This window comes from Cucurbita pepo, chromosome 16 (assembly GCF_057944985.1).
Source record: "Cucurbita pepo subsp. pepo isolate OVF chromosome 16, ASM5794498v1, whole genome shotgun sequence".
Lineage (NCBI taxonomy): Eukaryota > Viridiplantae > Streptophyta > Magnoliopsida > Cucurbitales > Cucurbitaceae > Cucurbita > Cucurbita pepo.
In genome coordinates, this window is record NC_141813.1 from 10,780,262 (window position 1) to 10,799,258 (window position 18,997).

At 37.6% G+C, this 18,997-nt stretch overlaps 3 protein-coding genes across 11 annotated transcripts; 2 read left to right on the forward strand and 1 right to left on the reverse strand.

The window, feature by feature from the left end:
- Positions 1-6,016: 6,016 nt before the first annotated feature.
- On the forward strand, positions 6,017-10,191 carry LOC111776939 (putative protein phosphatase 2C 60). 2 transcript variants are annotated; one of them, XM_023656358.2, is made up of 5 exons: positions 6,017-6,353; positions 6,834-7,191; positions 8,245-8,612; positions 9,313-9,549; positions 9,629-10,191. In XM_023656358.2, the coding sequence occupies exons 2-5, from the start codon at positions 6,873-6,875 to the stop codon at positions 9,875-9,877; spliced, it is 1,173 nt and encodes a 390-aa protein (XP_023512126.2). In that variant the 5' UTR covers positions 6,017-6,353; positions 6,834-6,872; the 3' UTR covers positions 9,878-10,191. The 2 variants fall into 2 exon arrangements, with proteins under 2 accessions (XP_023512126.2, XP_023512127.2); XM_023656359.2 differs by lacking the exon at positions 6,017-6,353 and adding an exon at positions 6,418-6,677.
- Positions 10,192-11,240: 1,049 nt separating this feature from the next.
- Positions 11,241-18,472, reverse strand: LOC111776940 (protein CHAPERONE-LIKE PROTEIN OF POR1, chloroplastic). Of its 8 annotated transcripts, none has more exons than XM_087118371.1 (6): positions 18,078-18,472; positions 16,735-17,083; positions 16,062-16,183; positions 12,312-12,402; positions 11,368-11,482; positions 11,241-11,319 (listed from the first exon to the last, which is right to left on the reverse strand). In XM_087118371.1, the coding sequence occupies exons 1-5, from the start codon at positions 18,411-18,413 to the stop codon at positions 11,394-11,396; spliced, it is 987 nt and encodes a 328-aa protein (XP_086974497.1). In that variant the 5' UTR covers positions 18,414-18,472; the 3' UTR covers positions 11,241-11,319; positions 11,368-11,393. The 8 variants fall into 8 exon arrangements, 4 of the variants coding, with proteins under 4 accessions (XP_086974497.1, XP_086974496.1, XP_086974498.1 ...); XR_015412066.1 differs by lacking the exons at positions 11,241-11,319; positions 11,368-11,482 and adding exons at positions 14,575-14,688; positions 15,593-15,727 and having other exon boundaries at positions 12,312-14,473; positions 18,078-18,470; XR_015412067.1 differs by lacking the exons at positions 11,241-11,319; positions 11,368-11,482 and adding exons at positions 13,975-14,688; positions 15,593-15,727 and having other exon boundaries at positions 18,078-18,470.
- LOC147789085 (protein ALTERED PHOSPHATE STARVATION RESPONSE 1-like) lies at positions 11,480-15,157 on the forward strand. Its single transcript, XM_087118368.1, has 6 exons — positions 11,480-11,790; positions 11,960-12,143; positions 12,282-13,160; positions 13,254-13,477; positions 13,733-13,956; positions 14,047-15,157. The coding sequence occupies exons 3-6, from the start codon at positions 12,356-12,358 to the stop codon at positions 14,888-14,890; spliced, it is 2,097 nt and encodes a 698-aa protein (XP_086974494.1). The 5' UTR covers positions 11,480-11,790; positions 11,960-12,143; positions 12,282-12,355; the 3' UTR covers positions 14,891-15,157.
- Positions 18,473-18,997: the final 525 nt, after the last annotated feature.

Here is an 18,997-nt window from a genome sequence, read left to right on the forward strand (position 1 = left end):
TTATTTTGAGCTAATAAATAAATAGGATGGGACAATATACATAAATATATATTATTTATATTAAACATATTTTAAATTATTCCTTTCTTATTATAAATACATTCACTTAAATAAATGAATTTGATGAATATCCATTTGATTAGTTTGTGAATTTAAATTTTTTAAATATTTCATTTTTGTTAAATTAAGATATCCATAATATAGAATATTATAAGTTATAAATATTGCAAACTAATAATTATACAATATAATATAATATTTATCAAATTTAGTTGTATAAATAAATAATTAAGTCGTGTGGAGCTCAGCTAAGATAATATGTTGTGTACCATGATTGTGAGACAAGCCTCGATTTGTACTTGACTTAGCTCGTGCGGCAAGTCTTTCTTACCAATCTAGGGCCTCTTGGCCTCACAAAAATCAAACCTTTCGGTTATGTGAGCTTCTTGGTGGGTTCTCCTCGATGTATTCTACATGGGATTCTTGAGTCATGAACACGAACGGGTTGTTAATGTGATGTCTACCAGTGGTGCTTAGCCATATGCACGACCGAAGATAGTATTAAATTTGAAGTGGTGATCCTTTATTTTCCTCAATAAATATTGTTGAATTGTTATTTTCATGGATGGGCGGAGAGAACTCAATTATTTGAAAATGTAAAGATAGAGAAAGAACGTCTTTGTTGTTGAAGAGTTTAATTTGGCCCGTCTCATTAATGAAACTCTTCCCCACAATTTTAAGTACTTTTGTTTTTATTCATTCCACGTCTACAAACTTCGACCATTACACTCGATTGAGTTGAACAGCGTTCATAGATCAGTTATTCAAAAATATATATATACTGATTGTTGATCTTGAAATCTTGATTGGATAATGCGTCGACTTTTACGTGACAACAATGGTAAATTTGTTTGAAAAGAGAAAAAAACGTAACGTGCAAAACAAGAAAAGTTTGCACATTTGTATAACCGATGCTTAAGTCAGATAAAGCGAAAAAAAAATGCAGTTTCCTTTATGAGTTAGGTTAACCGAATAAGCAAAGTTTCTTCGATCAACATGTACTCGCCCCATTGGCCACGTAACACTCCTCCACCTACTTCAATCTAATTCTTTGAAACAAAAGCTCAGTCATCGAGTCAAAGAAAGCACACTACTCATTCATCAAATTACTAAGGGTTAGTGGTACCGTCTTATTCGTGTGACGTAGACAACTTCTAGCTAATCGTTAATGCAAGAATCAAGTCATAGATCCACGTAGGTTGATAGCTAAAGCGATGAGACAAAGCGTTACACTGATAGATATTCGAGAAGCTTAATGTGGTGGGATGTTGTATGCAACATACAATGATTAAATTAGTACTTGAACTAAAGTAATATAAAGCTGAGTTAGGGTGGTATAGCATACCTTTTGACAGTAAAAAATATTTCGATATCTCTAGAAATTCATGCAACAAGAGTTCTATTTAGGGTGTTAGAACCGAGCTTTAGTAGGGTGTAGGGAGCTCTTTGGCTTCCAATACCCACAAGTGATCAACTTGGTAAGTCATATTGTCACACGTCTTGTAGAGATGTCTATTTAACATGTTCTAAACGGAGCGACGAAGATGGAGAAGGCTTCCCAGTCCTCGCTCTCCCCTTAAACATCTCTAACATCTTGTTTCATGGTGGGTAATGTTTCAACGACCATAGAAACCTAATCTTTCATGGGTCGTATCTCAGTCTCAGTGTGGATGATCTATGTTCTTAGACGAATAGCCGATCATTGTCTAGTAAGCTATATAGATAAGGTCTCGAAGTCTCTCTCACTAGACTTGGTGCTTAGGGTGTGACGTCTTTATCTATTGAGATGGCATAGTAGAATAGGGCAATAATGAAGGGCCAAAGGGTGTGGGGCTTTTAGAGTTTGAAATATGTAATGGTAATGTCATTGTCATTTTACCATTAAATGCAAAACATTATGTGTGAGATGAGATGAAAGATTATTATATACATATCCTCCTTATGTTAGGTAAACGGACATATCTTCCTCTAAGGATCCCATTCTTTTTTTATATCTATCACCCCAAAATGCTATCAATTCAATGCCCATTGACATTGATTGGACATTGAATTGATATCGGTTTAAGAAATGTATATCTATTTTGCTGTTTGAGTATAACTTGGCTGATTATATCAAAATGTTAGATCTTCTTTGAGAGTTTGAGAGACAAAGTCGCGGACTCACGGTCAAACAGTGGGCGCAGAGTACGAGTGTGACTACGACATCGTAGACCACGCAGATGCAAACGGCTAGACGTTCTAGGCTTGGAATTGGGCTCTGAGCTTGGACGCTGGGTTTCATTTGTTTTTTTTTTCAAGATTCTTGTGTTGGATTGGGTTGACCCAATCATTTTCTTTTGGAACCCTGGATTAGGTTTAAAAAAAAATGAACCCAACCCAAACTCGAAATCTAATCAAACCCAACCCAACTCTTATAATTTGGGTTGAGTCAGGTTGTGTTTTAAAACTGTGAGGCAAGTAACGGGCCAAAGCGGATAATATCTACTAGCGGTAGGCTTGGACCGTTATAAATGGTATCTGAGCCAGATACCGGGCGGTATGCCAACGAGGACACCGAACCTCTAAGGGAGTGAGTTGTAAGATCCCACAATGATTGGATAGGGGAACGAAACATTCCTTATAAGGGTGTGAAAGCCCCTCTCTAACAGACACATTTTAAAACCGTGAGGTAGACAGTAATACTAATGGGAACGAAACCTTGTGGCTAACCACTGCGAATATTTTTTTTACTAATAATTCAAAAAAAAAAAATTATAATTGGCTTCAAATTTTTGTCCACATCATTAAATAACAAATAAAAAAAAACATGCCCATGTTAGATTTTAGTTAAATAATTAACCTACAAATAGATTAACAATAAGGATTTAAATAATTTTCTTCTTTTTTTAATGAAAGTTCAAAAATAAAATATATGAATTATACAAAATAATATTCAAAATTTAAAATTATCTTTTAAAAAATATTGATATTTGATTGATTAATTATTGAAAAATAGTAATTTAATGGTGAACGTAGGCGTATTGATTAAAATAGTGGGTGGGAAAAGAAAACAAGCGCACGTGCAACGTGGAACAGACCCAAATAAATTATAATAATAATGAATTATTATTTTTTTCGTACGGACAAAATATCTAAATATTAATTTTAATTTTGGAAAATTAATAATATGGTCAAAGATGATTTTATATTGAATTAATTAAAATATCTAAATATTAATATTAATTTCACAAGATGCGCCGCACTCAAAATAACATAGCTTTGATTTCTTTAATTAAAAAATAACAATAATTTAACTTTAAATGTTTTTAAAAATTATTAATAAAATTCATTTTATCTGGTTTTCTTTTTAAATATATAAATTAAGTAGTTTGAAAATATTTTAAATAATTATGAACAAAATATATATATATCAATTAAAGAGTGATTTGCATTATAAGAAAAAAATCATGAATTTTAATTTCATTAATTAGTTTATGAATTTGGTTGGTTTGAGTTGTTCGAGTCATTTATTTATTTTTTTTAATAAAAATAAAATGTTAGTTCATAAAATATCTATTTTTAAAAAATTATTTAATTAAAATTTGCAACTAATTGTCACATAATAAATAAAAATAAAGTATTACTCCATAAAATACGTGTTGTTCAATATATTTTTAAAAATTATTTTCTAAATAATTAAAATTTATTTTTAAGAGGAGTCAAAGAATAAATAATTATAAAATAAAATAAATATGTGTATACGTAATTGTTTATAAGCAAAAATGTAATTTAAAATTAAAAATAAATTCGAGTTGATTTAATCTATAATTAATTTATGAGGGGTAGTCAACGAATTAGGTATAAAATTTTCTAATCTTCCTCCGAAAATTCTCTCTCAGTGACAAATTTATAAGATTTTTTAGTTTTTCAATAATGACGTGAATTTGAAAATTAAATAATTATTGTACGCTAGAAAAACGAGCGCTTTTATATAATTTTTAGTCTTTAAAACAATGTCAAACAATTGAATAATTCATATTTTGATTCGTTTATGAAATTCAACTGGATAAATGTTCAAAGACGACGTTAAAAAATTTCAAATAATTTGACCAAAAATATTTATTAGAGACGTAAAATTAGTATGGTCACGTTTTGAATTAATATATATTTTTATTCAAAGTTTTTATTATTTTTTTAAAAAATATTTAATTATGATGCAATTGAATTTAATTAATTATTTAATTAGTATATTTGAAAAGAGAGATAAAATTAATTAAATAATGGTTTAAGCTCACTGCTAGTAGATATTGTCCATTTTGGCCTGCGCGCAGATATTGTCATAGGTAGATATTTCTACACCCTTATAAGAAATATTTCCACACTCTTTAACTAGGTTCGGGTTTGATACCAGATATTGACAGTGTCTGGCTTTGATACCATTTTGTAACATCTCAAGCCCACCACTAGTAGATATTTTTCGCTTTGACTCGTTACGTATCGCCGTTAGCCTCACAGTTTTAAAACGTGTTTACTAAGGAGAGACTTCCAAACCCTTATAAGAAATGCTTTGCTGTGTGCCAGCGAGGACGCTTGGCCCGATTGGAGAGGGGAACGAAACATTCCTTATAAGTGTGTGGAAACCTCTCATTGGTAAACACGTTTTAAAGCCATGAGACTAACGATGATACGTTTAACGAGTCAAAACGAATAATATCAACTCAATTATCATCAAATTATGGTTATTTTAGCGTGCAGACAGAAAATTTATTAAATTTTTTTAAAAATAGCAACGACATAAGAACCGTTACGTTGAAGAATATCTCAACGAAACATTTATCTTTAACAATTATATAATATCGTCCCTCGTTTAAAAAATACAAACTAAAAGTCAATTCAGAACCGAGAGTGAAAGAACATAGGGGTTAATTAAGAGCCTAGCCTATAGGCTTCCACATTTTAATGCTATGTTTACACATTTCTTCATCACTTGATTTCACGACCATCTTTAGGTGTTTTGACAATTTAAAGAAATCATTTGAAATTCTTTAAGCTTAGTCATAAAGGGTATTACGTTCATTGGTTACTGAAATTTAGCATTGAAATATCGCTTTTATGTCGGTATTGATAATCAAAATTAGAAGAGCTAAATAATATGAATTCGATCGTTGAGATATGCTCAAACGAGCTGGATGAGATGGAGCTGGACGAGTGAAATCAGACACGTGACTCTTTGATGAGCTCAGTTGAGCTGACCGAGTCTTGTTAATGATATTCTAGTAATAGTGCTCCTCTTCGCAATTCCTAGCATACCCCTGGTTGGAATGGGTAGGCCCACCATTTCACTTTCACTTAGGCTCGGAAAAAGTCAGTGGGGGACCTTATCGGTTGGAGAGGAGAATGAAACATTTCTTATAACGGTGTGAATACTTCTCCCTAGTATACGCGTTTTAAAATCTTGAGGGGAAGCTTGAAAGGGAAAGCATGAAGATGACATATCTGCTAGCTCTCGAGCTATTACACCTTCATACAACTCGCATCATTCTCAAATGCCCCAGATTTCCTTGTTTGTTCGGTTAGTTCCCGCATGCACAAACGAGCACCGACTGCAACATCAAGGAACTAACATATGTTAGAGAGTGTAGGTCATCAGTACTAGGAGACATATACGTTAGACACGCAACATTTTAACCGATAATAACCCTATAATTAATTCCATTTTACAAATATAAATTTATTAAATGAATGCACTTACTTATTTAATGAAGCATATTTAATTCATAATTTAAACAAGTTAAATTAAAATTACAGATAATAATACTTAAATCAAAATCAATTAAAAATACTTACAATAAATTATTATTTGATCATTAATTAATAAAATTTTATTTAATTTTAAGGGTATTATTTGAGGTTTGTTCGACTCTTTGTTTGTGGGTGTGTTGAGCACAGTGGCGTGGAGCCCATTGCTGGACCTCTGCTTTGCTGGCTTCAAGCTCTCCATTGTTGGTCTTTTATGGGGCTTGTCTGCCTTTCACCGAGGGAGAGAGAAAGGGAGGGTTCTTCACTTGGCGCTACCTCTTTATTTGTTTCATCGACCCTTTTCGTTTCAATTTTCTTCAACAACAACTTAATTCATCACAATTTCTGATAATCCAAACCAAACCCACTTCTATTTTCATCGCAAATCTTGATGGATCCACAGATTTAATGCCTTCAGACCCACTTGATCTTCTTGATCTTGCGAGATCTTCATCTTGTTGTTCTTCTCCGGGCTTTGCTCATTCATGGGAGCCTCCATTGAAGTGTTAACTGCTGTAAGCCCTTTTTTCTTCATATGGGTCCACTTTGTTTTCAGTTTTTTCATATGGGTTTGTTGAATTTGATGATGTGAATGTTGAATTGTTCCACCCCTTTGGAATCTGTGATGGGTTGAGGTTCTTTGTTTCAATGTGAAGACGTAGACTTCTGTGGATGGGTTAATGGTTGACTAAGGAATTGTTGAAGAAAAATCGCCTTTGACCTCTTGATTCTTTCCCCCATCTGTCTTTTTCCACTGTTAGCGGCCATATTATACATGCGTTTTTGTGTTGAACAGCAAATTGAACCGGTTTCAGATTTTTCCCCAATTGAAGTTAACTGTATGTTCTTCATATTTGTATTGCCTCTCTTGTTTTGATTGACAATATCCATGTTCATCTGTTTATGTTTCTGCTGTTCTCAATCATATTGGTTGTTTTTGTAGCAGAAGGAAATGAAATCAGGGAGTCTAAATTGTTTTTGTTCTTTATATTCAGATGCTGATATTTTGGAGGGTTGTTTGGATGAGATGAGGGATGTTCTCAGGGTTGATGAACTTTCTGAGAGCTTGTTTTCGACCGCGGTCGGATCGACATGTGCACAAAGGTTCAGAGGCTGGTGGTCGACAGGATGGTCTCTTATGGTACAAGGATAGTGGACAGCATGCCAATGGTGAGTTTTCAATGGCTGTAGTTCAGGCTAATAATTTACTTGAGGATCAAAGCCAGATGGAGTCAGGGAATTTGAGCTTGCACGAGGCTGGGCCATATGGTACCTTTGTTGGTGTGTATGATGGGCATGGAGGGCCAGAGACATCTCGCTATGTAAATGATCATCTTTTCCAGCATCTTAAAAGTAAGGCACTGATAACTGTTTTGATTTTACATATCCTTTTTGTTCAATGAGTTCTTTCCCATATGCTTGATTTCTCAACAAGCTGATGGGAGTTGGTTTACGAGTGGATTGTGCATCAAGAAAGGGATGAAAGGTTGAATTCAAATTCAATATAGCTTGGTTTTAGATTGAAGAACTGAAGAATACTCTGCTCATAGTGCTTTCACTCATTCAAAGCTCTCCAAGAAGCAGATTCCCGTGTCGTATAAGTTGGATGTGAGATCCCACATCGGCTGGGGAGGAGAATGAAACATTCTTTGTAAGGGTGTGGAAACTTCTCCCTAGCAGACGCGTTTTAAAAACCTTGAAGGGAAGTCCGGAAGGGGAAACCCAAAGAGGACAATATCTACTAGTGGAAGGCTTGGGCTGTTATAAATGGTATCAGAGCCAGACACCGGGCGATGTGTTAGCGAGGGCGCTGGGCCCCGAAGGGGGGTGAATTGTGAGATCCCACATCGGTTGGGGAGGAGAATGAAGCATTCTTTACAAGGATGTGGAAACCCCTCCTTAGCAAACGCATTTTAAAACCCTTCAGGGAAAAACCCAAAGAGGACAATATTTGCTGTGGTTGGTTTGAACTATTACAAATAGTATCAGAGCTAGACACCGGGCGATGTGCCAGTGAGGATGCTAGGCTCCGAAGGGGGGTGGATTGTGAGATCCCACATCGGTTGGAGAGGAGAACGAAACATTCTTTAGAAGAGTGTGAAAACCTCTCCCTAACAAACGCGTTTTAAAAATCTTAAGGGGAAGCCCGGAAGGGAAAGCCCTAAGAAGACAATATCTGTTAGCGGTGGGCTTGGGCTGTTACGGGCCAACTCGATCAAGTGAAGATTTGAATACCTTTTCCTTTTTCACTTCTATATTTGGAGGGTTCGTTTCATATGATATTTGAGCTGAAATTTTGTCTAGTGTCTGTTATTTCATAATTCAGGCTTACTTGTAGTTGTTGTCCATAAAACTTGGAAACTAGAATATGCTCGAAACTCCTAATGATTGTTCCCTAATTTGTAGGGTTTGCTTCCGAGCAACAGTCCATGTCGGTGGATGTCATACGAAAGGCGTTTCAAGCTACCGAAGACGGGGTTATCGCTCAAGTTTCAAAACAATGGTCAATGAGGCCACTAATTGCAGCTGTTGGATCTTGCTGCCTTGTAGGTGTAATTTGTGGTGGAACTCTTTACATAGCTAACCTTGGTGATTCACGAGCTGTTTTAGGGAGAGTTGTAAAGGCAACAGGGGAAGTTTTGTCTGTCCAGTTGTCTGCTGAGCATAATGCATCTATAGAGTCTGTCAGGCAGGAGCTCCGGGCCCTGCACCCTGATGATCCACATATTGTAGTCTTGAAGCATAATGTATGGCGTGTGAAGGGCCTTATACAGGTAAGTTATTTAATGCTTTAATATTGATTATGCTCATAGTTTGTGTAACGGTTCAAGCCCACCGTTAGTAGATATTGTTCTTTTTGGGTTTTCCCTTTCGGACTTTCCCTCAGGGATTTCTATTAGGGAGAGGTCTCTACACCCTTGTAAAGAATGTTTCATTCTCCTCTCCAACCGACGTGGGATCTTAAAATTCACCCTTCTTCAGGGCTCCGCGTCCTCGCTGGCACATCGCCTAGTGTCTAGCTCTGATACCATTTGTAACCGCCCAAGCCCACCGCTAGCAGATATTGTCCTCTTTGGGTTTTCCCTTTCGGGCTTCCTCTCAAGGTTTTTAAAACGCGTCTGCTAGGGAGAGGATTCCACACCCTTATAAACAATGTTTCGTTCTCCTCCCCAACCGATGTGGGATCTTGCAATTCACCCCTTCAGAGCTCAGCGTCCTTGTTGGCACATCGCCGCATGTTTGGCTCTGATACCATTTGTAACAGTCAAGCTCACCACTAATAGATATTGTCTTCTTTAGGCTTTCTCTTCTGGGCTTCTCCTTAAGGTCTTTAAAATGCATCTGCAAGGGGAGGTTTCAACACCCTTATAAAGAATGCTTCGCTCTCCTCCCCAACCGATGTGGGATCTCACCGTTTGTCTTTTCATGTGACTGAATCATGTTTTTAACTATGTATAACACTTTTCGTTTTAGGTTTCTCGATCCATCGGTGATGTCTATTTAAAGAGAGCTGAGTTCAACCGAGAGCCTCTATATGCTAAGTTTCGCCTTCGTGAACCTATCAAAACGCCAATACTGAACGCCGAACCATCTATTTCAGTGCTCCAGTTGCAACCACAAGATCAATTTATTATATTTGCTTCAGATGGGCTCTGGGAACACCTTAGCAATCAGGACGCTGTTGATATTGTCCAAAACCATCCACGTAATGTAAGAATTCTCTCCCACCTAAACTCAAAGAAGAAGATGTAAAAGAAACTCAACTTTCATTTGAACAATCTCATTGCAGGGAAGTGCAAGGAGGTTAGTGAAAGCAGCACTGCAAGAGGCAGCAAAGAAGAGAGAAATGAGGTACTCCGATTTGAAGAAGATTGACCGTGGCGTACGACGACATTTCCACGATGACATCACAGTGATTGTTGTGTTTCTCGACTCGAACCTTGTGAGCCGGGCTAGCTCTACAAAATGTTCAAGCCTATCCATGCGAGGGGGCGGAGTTAACTTGCATCCGAACTCATTGGCCCCTGGCATGGCCTGATTAGGCCATAATCATCTCATGTTTGTCTGTTGTATTGATATCATATGTGAATACCAGGTAGCTTCCAACAGAGATAAAGTGGAGCCAGGCATCAATCCTTTTACCATACAACTCTGTAACTGTTAACTCAAAAACCAAAGCACAGCTGAAGTAGACAGCTTCAAGTCGCCTGTAATTGTAGCTAATTCCTTCCCAAGATTTTTTCTTTACCCATTTTGCTCACTGCTTAGCTCTTGTAAATTGTATGTATCACTCAGTTCATGCTGAACTGCCTATCTGTCATTCATTACATCCATTAGTCTGCTGTTAACAAATATTGTTCTTCTTTTACTTTTACTTTAAGGCTTCCTTTCAAGGTTTTTAAAAACGTGTCTACTAGGGGAGATTTGTACATCCTTATAAAGAATGTTTCATTCTTCTCTCTAACTGATGCGGGATCTCACAACAACGAACATGGATACTTTTGAAGGTATATTCCTCATCTTTACAGATTGAGGAGTTGTTTAGAATCCATTTGATAAAAGTGATTGATCTATGTAGTGGTATGGGGTGGATTAGATAATATAGTAGGAAGCTTTAATCTGAGTAAGTGTCAGAGTGTCAGTGAGGGCATAAACACAGTAATCCAGACAGGAAAATTGAAGGTCCCAAGGTAACAAAGTAGGGTAAGAATGGTTGTCTTGTCTTGTTTCAAGTAAAATGGCACATTTCTCACTGCACCCACCCACTCCCCACTCTCTCTATGTTGGGTTTGCATTGGATTTGTGTGCTCTTTCTTTGCTTCTTCATTTTGGATTTGGATTGGTTGGAACAACCTCTAAACTTGTGTTCAATTTGGTGGGGGTAAGTTTAAAAATCAAATGGTTGTATATATATATATATAAATGCTACCATTTTCACGAGCGAAGAAGCTCGATCGATAAGGAGGGGCAAAATTTAGAAAAAAACCTAAAAATTTAAGATCACTTAACGAACCTAACCATCATTATGATGATAAGTTGAGTCACTTTTGAATATTAATTTTTTTTTAAAATTTGGTTTAAGGCTTCGTCTACAACTAAAAGTAGAGATCTTTATCTAGTTTTATCTTGAATGTTTATGAACTTTTCTTTACATTTCATATATTTTTCACGTATCGTCATAGCCTCGCTCATTGGTTCAACAATCGTACCTTACTGATGATATAAACAACGGTGCTATTAGCTGAAACTCATTAGAGCCAAAATCTAAAAGTTCAAAGGCATAAGTGGTTTATTTATTAAGATCAGTGTGAAATGTCATATCAGTTGGGGAAAAAAATGAAATATTAATAGTGTTGAAACCTCACAATAAAACGCATTTTAAAAACCTTAAAAGAAAGTCCAAAGAAAATAATATCTGCTAGCAGTAGATTTGGATTGTTACAAATGACATATAGACTTTGTAGTCATAGTGCATATGAGCTAAGGAGATCGTAAGACAAATAAACACAACGATCATAGTTTACCGACCTAATTTAAAATGGAATAAAAAGACTTTAGATTATTCTTCCAACATTTGAACTTAAAATGAGAGAAAGAACAGAGGAGCCATCTTTTCCAAGGAGACAAGAGATAGTCTCTTGAGCTACAAAAGACAGTGACAGTCGTGAGTTTCTGGATTCTCCAAACTAAAACCCTAAAGCTTATTCTGTAATGGTGTGTTTGAGTTGCAAAAAAAAAGAACATCATTATACCCTCTTCCAAATACAACAAAAAAACATAACCACCACATACAAAACAACAAATCTGTCTCTCTGTCTCTCTGTCTCTCTGTGTTTTTGGTCCCTTTTTACCAAGTTTGACTCATCTTTTTAGAGAGAGAGAGAGGGAAACAGATTCAACCCATGAATCAATGCAGAGATATTGGAAATAAAGCAAACTAAGTAAAACCAGGTAAACAACTTCTGAACTTTTTCCTATTTCGAACTGTTTTACACAACACTCTCCTCTCTTGCTCGAGCCCCTACCTTCTTCTTAGCCTAAAAGGACAAGGGTTTTCTTGCAAATCCCTCATGTGTCCGAGAAACTGCTAAACCAGAGTTTTTTTCATTTTTTGTTACAGAAAACAGAGGATTCTAGGTGGAGAGGAGGATATTGCTTCCTTCAAGCACTTCCTTTCAAACTTACTGCTTTTTTCTATTTATCAGAAAGAGTGAGCAAGCAAGCAATCAAGAACCTTCTTGAAAAGCCGGATTTTCTTTTATCTGAAGCAATCCCATTGTTTTACTTGCTAGAAGATGAAATGGGTCGGTGGGATTTTTCTCAAAAAGGCTGCATTTTTGCTTTTTCTGCGCCCAAGTGAAAACAATCTAACTTCTTCCTATTTTATATCACTAAAGAATAATACAAGAGGGAGAAAAATAAACCATCTTTTTCAATTTCAGGCATTTGAATAAAGGAAGAAGAAGAAGAACCTGCTGCTGCTGCTGCTGCTGCTGCGGCTTTGGCCAACAAGGAAATGGGTTGTGTTGCCTCAAAGTTGGAGGAAGAAGAAGTAGTCTCCATCTGTAGAGAAAGAAAACGCCACATAAAGTTAGCTGTTGAGAGAAGGTATGCACTTGCAGAGGCACATAGTAAATATTGTCAAGCTTTATATGCTGTTTCAGCCGCCATTAAGCTCTTTGTAGCTCGCCATTCTTCTCCTTCCCCTTTCCTCATCACATTCCCTCCTACATGTTCTTCTTCTTCTCCTCCCCCTTCAGAAAAAGTGATATCCAATCCAATGTTTCTTCAGCAAAGGCCTTCAGATTCCACCCATGAAGCCATACCCGCCTGCCCTTCATGTGCTTGTTCTTCTTCTTCAACCTCCACGGAGTCCTCCATGGAAGAAAGAGAAGAAGAACCAGTAGAGGAGGAGAGGATCGAACAGTTCCCTGCATATTTCTATATGCAAATGCCACCCCCAATGCCATCCCCTCAGAGGGAGTTTAGTTGGGATTTTTTCAATCCATTTGATACCATGAGGACCGATGTCGTTGGCGGGTATCGCCAGAGCTCGGAGGAGGAAGAAGGCATTCCAGAGCTGGAAGAAGAGACAGTAGAGAAAAACCAGAGAGTTGAGGATGTTGGAGAGAAGGAAGAAGAGAATCAGTTGAAGAAGGGGCTAAAAGTCATTGATACACCTGTGGAAGGAAGGGAACTTTTGGAAGCATTGCAGGATGTTGAGGATTATTTCATTAGGGCTTATGATTCTGGAATTGAAGTTTCTAGGATGTTAGAGGCCAACAAAATTCAGCTTCAATCTGGTTTAGAAGAAATAAAAGGTGTGCCATTCATATAGCTTCATTCTTTAAGCTCTCTAGTTTGTTTCTTGCAAGCTATATAGTCATTGACGTAACAAGCTCATCATACTGCAGAGAACTCGACAAAACTCATCCAAGCGATAACTTGGCACCGGTCTGTTTCGGGCAAGACTTCATCATGTAAGAGTCTAGTAGCATCCAGTTCGAAAGGTTCTTCGCCATGGACGGAGTTTAGTAATGAGCTGTTTGATGATTATGACATAATGGACGCAGGAAGCCATTCGTCGACTCTCGGACGGTTATATGCTTGGGAGAAGAAACTCTACGAAGAGGTCAAGGTGAAGTAGGATCCTCAAGCTGTTTCTGTTTCTTTTGTTGAAAGATCAGTATAATAAGGAAAAACATCATAGTTTGATAGGGCTAGTCTATCAAACACGTTATAACATATCATTTGATAACAGAGCCTGATTAGTTCTCATGTCGGTTGCTGCGACTCATTATGTTCTTTAGGGATGTAAACAGAATAAAGCTTTGATCCTTCTTGACTAGTGTTGGTAAATTGTGACTTAAAACTTTCTGATTCTTGCACCCAGGCTGGGGACAGCATGCACAAACTGTATGAGAAAAGGTGTTCACGACTAAGAAACCAGGACGTTAAAGGGAGCAATGGAATGACAACAGATAAAACTCGGGTTACGGTTAAAGATTTATATGCCAGGATCTTGGTCGCCATTCGAAGTGCTGAATCAATCTCGACAAGAATTGTGAATCTAAGAGATGACGAGCTACAACCTCAGATTGTAGAACTATTAAAAGGGTAAACAGTGGAAGATACCTGTATTTCTGAAGTAAATAATGTATCCGTTGTCAGTTTGTCACTTGTTTTTCTTCCCAAATCGTTTTGCAGCTTAACAAGAACTTGGAAAATCATGTTGGAAGTTCATGAAACCCAGAAAAAGATTATCCTTGAAGTGAAGACATATTCCTGCCATTCCTATCTGAAGTTCTGTAACGAATCTCACCGTCTTGCAACTCTTCAGCTTGGAGCTGAACTTCAGAATTGGCGTTCGTGTTTTTCAAAATATGTTGAATCACAAAAAGCTTATGTTGAAGCTCTCCATGGATGGCTGACCAAGTTTGTAGTGCCTGAGGTTGAGTTCTGTTCTCGGGGCCGAACGTCCGCTGTGCCTTGTGGGCTGCATGGACCTCCATTGCTTTCAATCTGCCGTGATTGGCTATCATCCATGGAAAAATTACCAGATAAACCAGTATCCTTTGCATTGAAAAGCTTTACAAAAGATATGAAGGCTCTATCAGATAAACAGATGGAGGAGCTGCAGCAAAAGAGAAGAGTTGAAAGCTTGGCAAAGGAACTCGACCGACGGATACTCTCATTCCAGAAAACAGAGAACAAGTTCTTCGAGTTCAACTTTACCGAGACGAAATCCGAGTTGGAAGTGGAAAATCAGAATGAGTACTTGACAGAAAAGAAAGATCAGCTGGACATGTTCAGGAAGAAGCTTGATTTGGAGAAGGAAAAACACAATAACTGCATTCAAGAAGCACAGAGGATTACATTAAATGGAATACAAACAGGGTTTTCCTCAGTTTTTGATTCCTTATCAGAGTTCTCCAAGGCTTCACAAAAAATGTACGACCACCTAGTGAATTACAGTGAGAATGCCAATAACTCTAAGAACATTAACTATATCGAGGGTTCCTCCCAAACTGAAGAAAATGTAAGCAGATAATGAAAGTAAAACCAGAAAATGGTTGGTTTTTCTTGGAGTTCTGTAAATTATATCATGTCGAAGCAGCTCGCTAAGACATTGGTTTGTAGTTTTATTCTAAGCATCTCCTCCTAGAAAATTGTTAAGATTTCTGGAAGAGGCTTTTCATGCTCACAATTTCGTAGCAGAAGGTCAATTTATTGCCATTTCTACATTATTGGCAAGAGGCCCAAGAAATGTATATCTGAACTTAATTGCCTCTTGCAGGAAGAGGCCCAATTTATTGCCTTTCTGCTTTGCAAAGCTTTGTCTTTTATGTATGCGTTTTGATTCCGTTGTTATGGTGTGGGGCATGTGAAAACAGAGTCAGAAACTAGTTAAAAAACAAATGATATTCACGTGGTTGTCAAAGCTTAAAGTTTCTCCTCTTTTTCTCCCTACTTTTTGTGGACGTCTTTCAAAACTATCCCCTGTAATGTCCTACAAGCTAAGAGAGCTGAAGTATCTTGCAAAGCCATTCTGCAAAGCAGAAAGAGCTGAGCTGAAGGATCTCAAGAAGCCATGGCCCATTGTCACCACCCCACCTGACACCGAATGACTACAGGAGGGCACTTGGGGTGGTGGACCATTCTTCACAAATAGCTTAGGAGCAACAAAATATGACTCTAAACAGTCCCAACCCATATCCCATGTGATTTCAATGAAAAGAACTTGAAGAGGAACCTGGAAGAAGAGCGGGGTTAGCATGAACGAATTTCACGATCTTCTCTCCATTTTTTCTTTACTGTCAGTAATCATCAAACTCCATATTGAACCAAATGAATCACCCTGGGCCTTACAGTAGTGACATGTCTGAGCCTATAAAATCTAAAAGTTATGAATATGAGCAGATGAAAAGTATGTAAAGAAATTGGGACAAACGGATGCGGATGGATAAAGAGCATTATGAACACTCACATCGAGCAAGGGCAACATATGATGATTATTACATTCTTCACTATAAACACAAGTCATTCCCAACAATCTATTGAGCTTTTTGAATCCAAAAGCACATAACTTCAAAGAACTAACATGGGAAAGAGCAATTGAATAATTACAACTTTTACAATGAAGGGGAAACTACAAGATTCTGTCAACTCTATCTAAGGTATAAAGAGACCAAGAATTGGGAAATAAGTACAAATTCACTTACGACAGTAGCAGGGGAGTGTACACCAAGGAAAGGAACAACGTCAACCTGCAACCAACTCTCAACTGCAGACCCCACTACTGCACCAGCCACAAGGCCACCTAGTGTTATCACCGTTGCCTTTCCTGCAAAGAGGGGAAAAAAATCAGCATCAAATATGTTCTTCTAAGAATAAGAGTTCCAACTTGTGAAATTCTGAAAACTTGGGCTCCAATTAACATTGTTCTTAAAAAAATTTAAAAGTAGATTACAGAACTAATAACAGAATCATTATTAGATGAGCCCTATAAGAAACTTTCACACAATCAAGAAAACGAATTCAGTTCATTGTTCAGAAGGTTAAACTGATAAATGAACACGTTTTCATTAACCAATTAGTCAATCGATAGAAACATGGTAACTCAGATTTCAACATAGCAATAAATCTAAAAGATCCTTTTATCTTTCAAATTATGGTTAAAGCTAATCAAGTTACATTCACTATTTTTTATCCACGATTTTCGTTGGCAATATATAACTCCATGGCTATATAATACTATTCTTCAGCCAATCCTTGGACTTCACAAGAATATTAAACATAATGAATTGCTAAGCTGAATTCTCTAGTTCATGAGAATCAAACTATTGCAATACTTATAAACAAAGTATTATAAGGCTTCTTCGTCAAACTCCTTACCTAATTTTACGTTCCTTTTGGTCATGAAGTACAGGGAAGCTCCAAAGCTACCTGCCAAGATCAGTCCAGGAACATCAGCACCTGCATAAGGCAGTGAAGAAGATGAAGAAGCTCCATTTACATAAGTCAAGACTGCTAGTGCCCCATATACACCAGCTTGTATGCCCAAGTCACGAGTAGATGGGGCTTCAACAGTAATAGGCATATTCCGCAGCCACTGAGACGATGAACCCAAGCCAGGAGAATTTATTGGTTTAGCATCAGCATATCGGATGCGACTGTTCTCAACTTTCCCGGCTCGCCGCCGAGTTAAGCTTTGCATAAGCAGCATGTCATATGCAGCTTCAACCTGGAACACGCAAGACATATCAACAAGGAAAATGAACTCCCTACTATATAAGCTATAACGGAGCAAAAATTCTAATAACAGAAAAGGGTTACATATGGGATGGAATCAATGAACAGCTTCGATGCTTTAGTTAGAAAACCTTCCAGATATAATATAAAACAGAACACATGACATCAATTGCTAAAAATATCAAACGGCCAATATTAGAAGCTTCGAGACAATCAATCATTCACCCAGGGAGCTAGAAAGCTTGTAGCACTGATGTAACAATTTCCCCTGGTCATCTGTGAAAAGTGTAGAATACACCATATCTTACTTTTAGCATCCAGGCAGAGGATTTTACTCCAAATAAAAATAACTCTTCTTACCAATACATTATTAACAAAACAGCAGAATGGAATGAACAAGTGCAATAACTTATGCCATAGAAGTGATAAATGATAATCATGGTAGAACGGCAGTGAATGAGAAACCAAATATAAACATATTTCATTTTAGAAAGAAGGTTAAAGCACGGAAAAAAAGGCTATATATGTAACAAATAATTGAAAGCAATGTTTCAAATTTATGAAACGCTTGCAGTGTGCAGAGAATGGATATGGTAGATATTTGGCGATGGGTGTTGCAGATTGGAATTCTAAATCTCTTCTACAAGTCAGAATATGTAAAATGGTGAAAAAGTTGGAAAGTGGGTAGATCATGCGAAGAATGTTCTATGAACCTTTTTTATGATAAAATTCTATGAACCTTTTCCAACAACAGAGTGAAAACGAATTATAAACGTCTAATTAACATTAACTCAAACTCCAAGAGAAATTATTATGCAACCTACTGATACTCGCTACAAGATTCCACTTGTCGAATTAAGAAACGATACGGAAAATATCAAAATTGAGCTACAATACGACCAAACTGACATCAAACGCATGACCTCAGATACTGGATTTACAAAATTAAGAAAAAATCGTCACTCAAAATACGATCAATAAATCACCTGAGCAATCGCCTTGTCGTCACTGCAAGTAGCAAGAATAGAATTCTTGGCGCGGAGTATTTCATCGAAGGAGGCTCCTTCAGAGACTCCAAGAAGCTTAAGTGCGTGCTCAAGAGACATCTTAGACGGCGCTGAGTCGTCTGGACGCGAGGTTGCCTGAACCGGCAGCAGCAGCGTCCTTGTAAATGCGCGGCGTGGAGGCGGGGCAACAGCGGCGCCGCCACTCCAGGAAGCGGTTCTACTGAGAAATGTTGAACCGGATCGTCGGAAAGGCGGCCATGGAAACGGTGAGCAGGCGGCAGGGCGGTTGGGCCGGAAGGAGAGGGTGGCTGCCATTGTCGAACTGATTGTCTGTAGAAGCGTGAGGCTGGCCTTCGTTGTTGCTGTAGCGTGCTTGCAAATTTAACCGCTGAAACTCCAGAATGGACGAAAATTTCGGTAAGCCGTTATTAGAATAGCTCTGGTGAGCTCATTTTATTGTTTCATCTCGGACGTTGATCTTTCAAGATCCTCGGCCTTCGCGATGTACGGTCTGGATCCGCTAAACCAATTCAAGCCGAAGCTATCATGAAAAGACATATTACCCACTAAATTAATTTGTAATTAACTTATAATTTATTTTTTAAATATATATATATAGTCAATGGTACTAGGGCAACCAACTCTCTTCCCTTAGCCCTCGGGCGAACCATGCGACCAGGTTAGATGTGTGAGACAAAGGGCTCGTATTGCTTCGCTCCTTCCCCTCGTCAACTCAAACTGCCAGTACACTTTTTTGGCTTGGAACGATCGACTCAAACAGGCAAGGACTCTCCATTTTCTTATGACTTTGAACATTCTTCCCGACGGTGGTTCCAAAGAAAGAGCCGACGACACATAAACATTGACTTTTTTTATAACCGTTAAGATTTTATAACCCC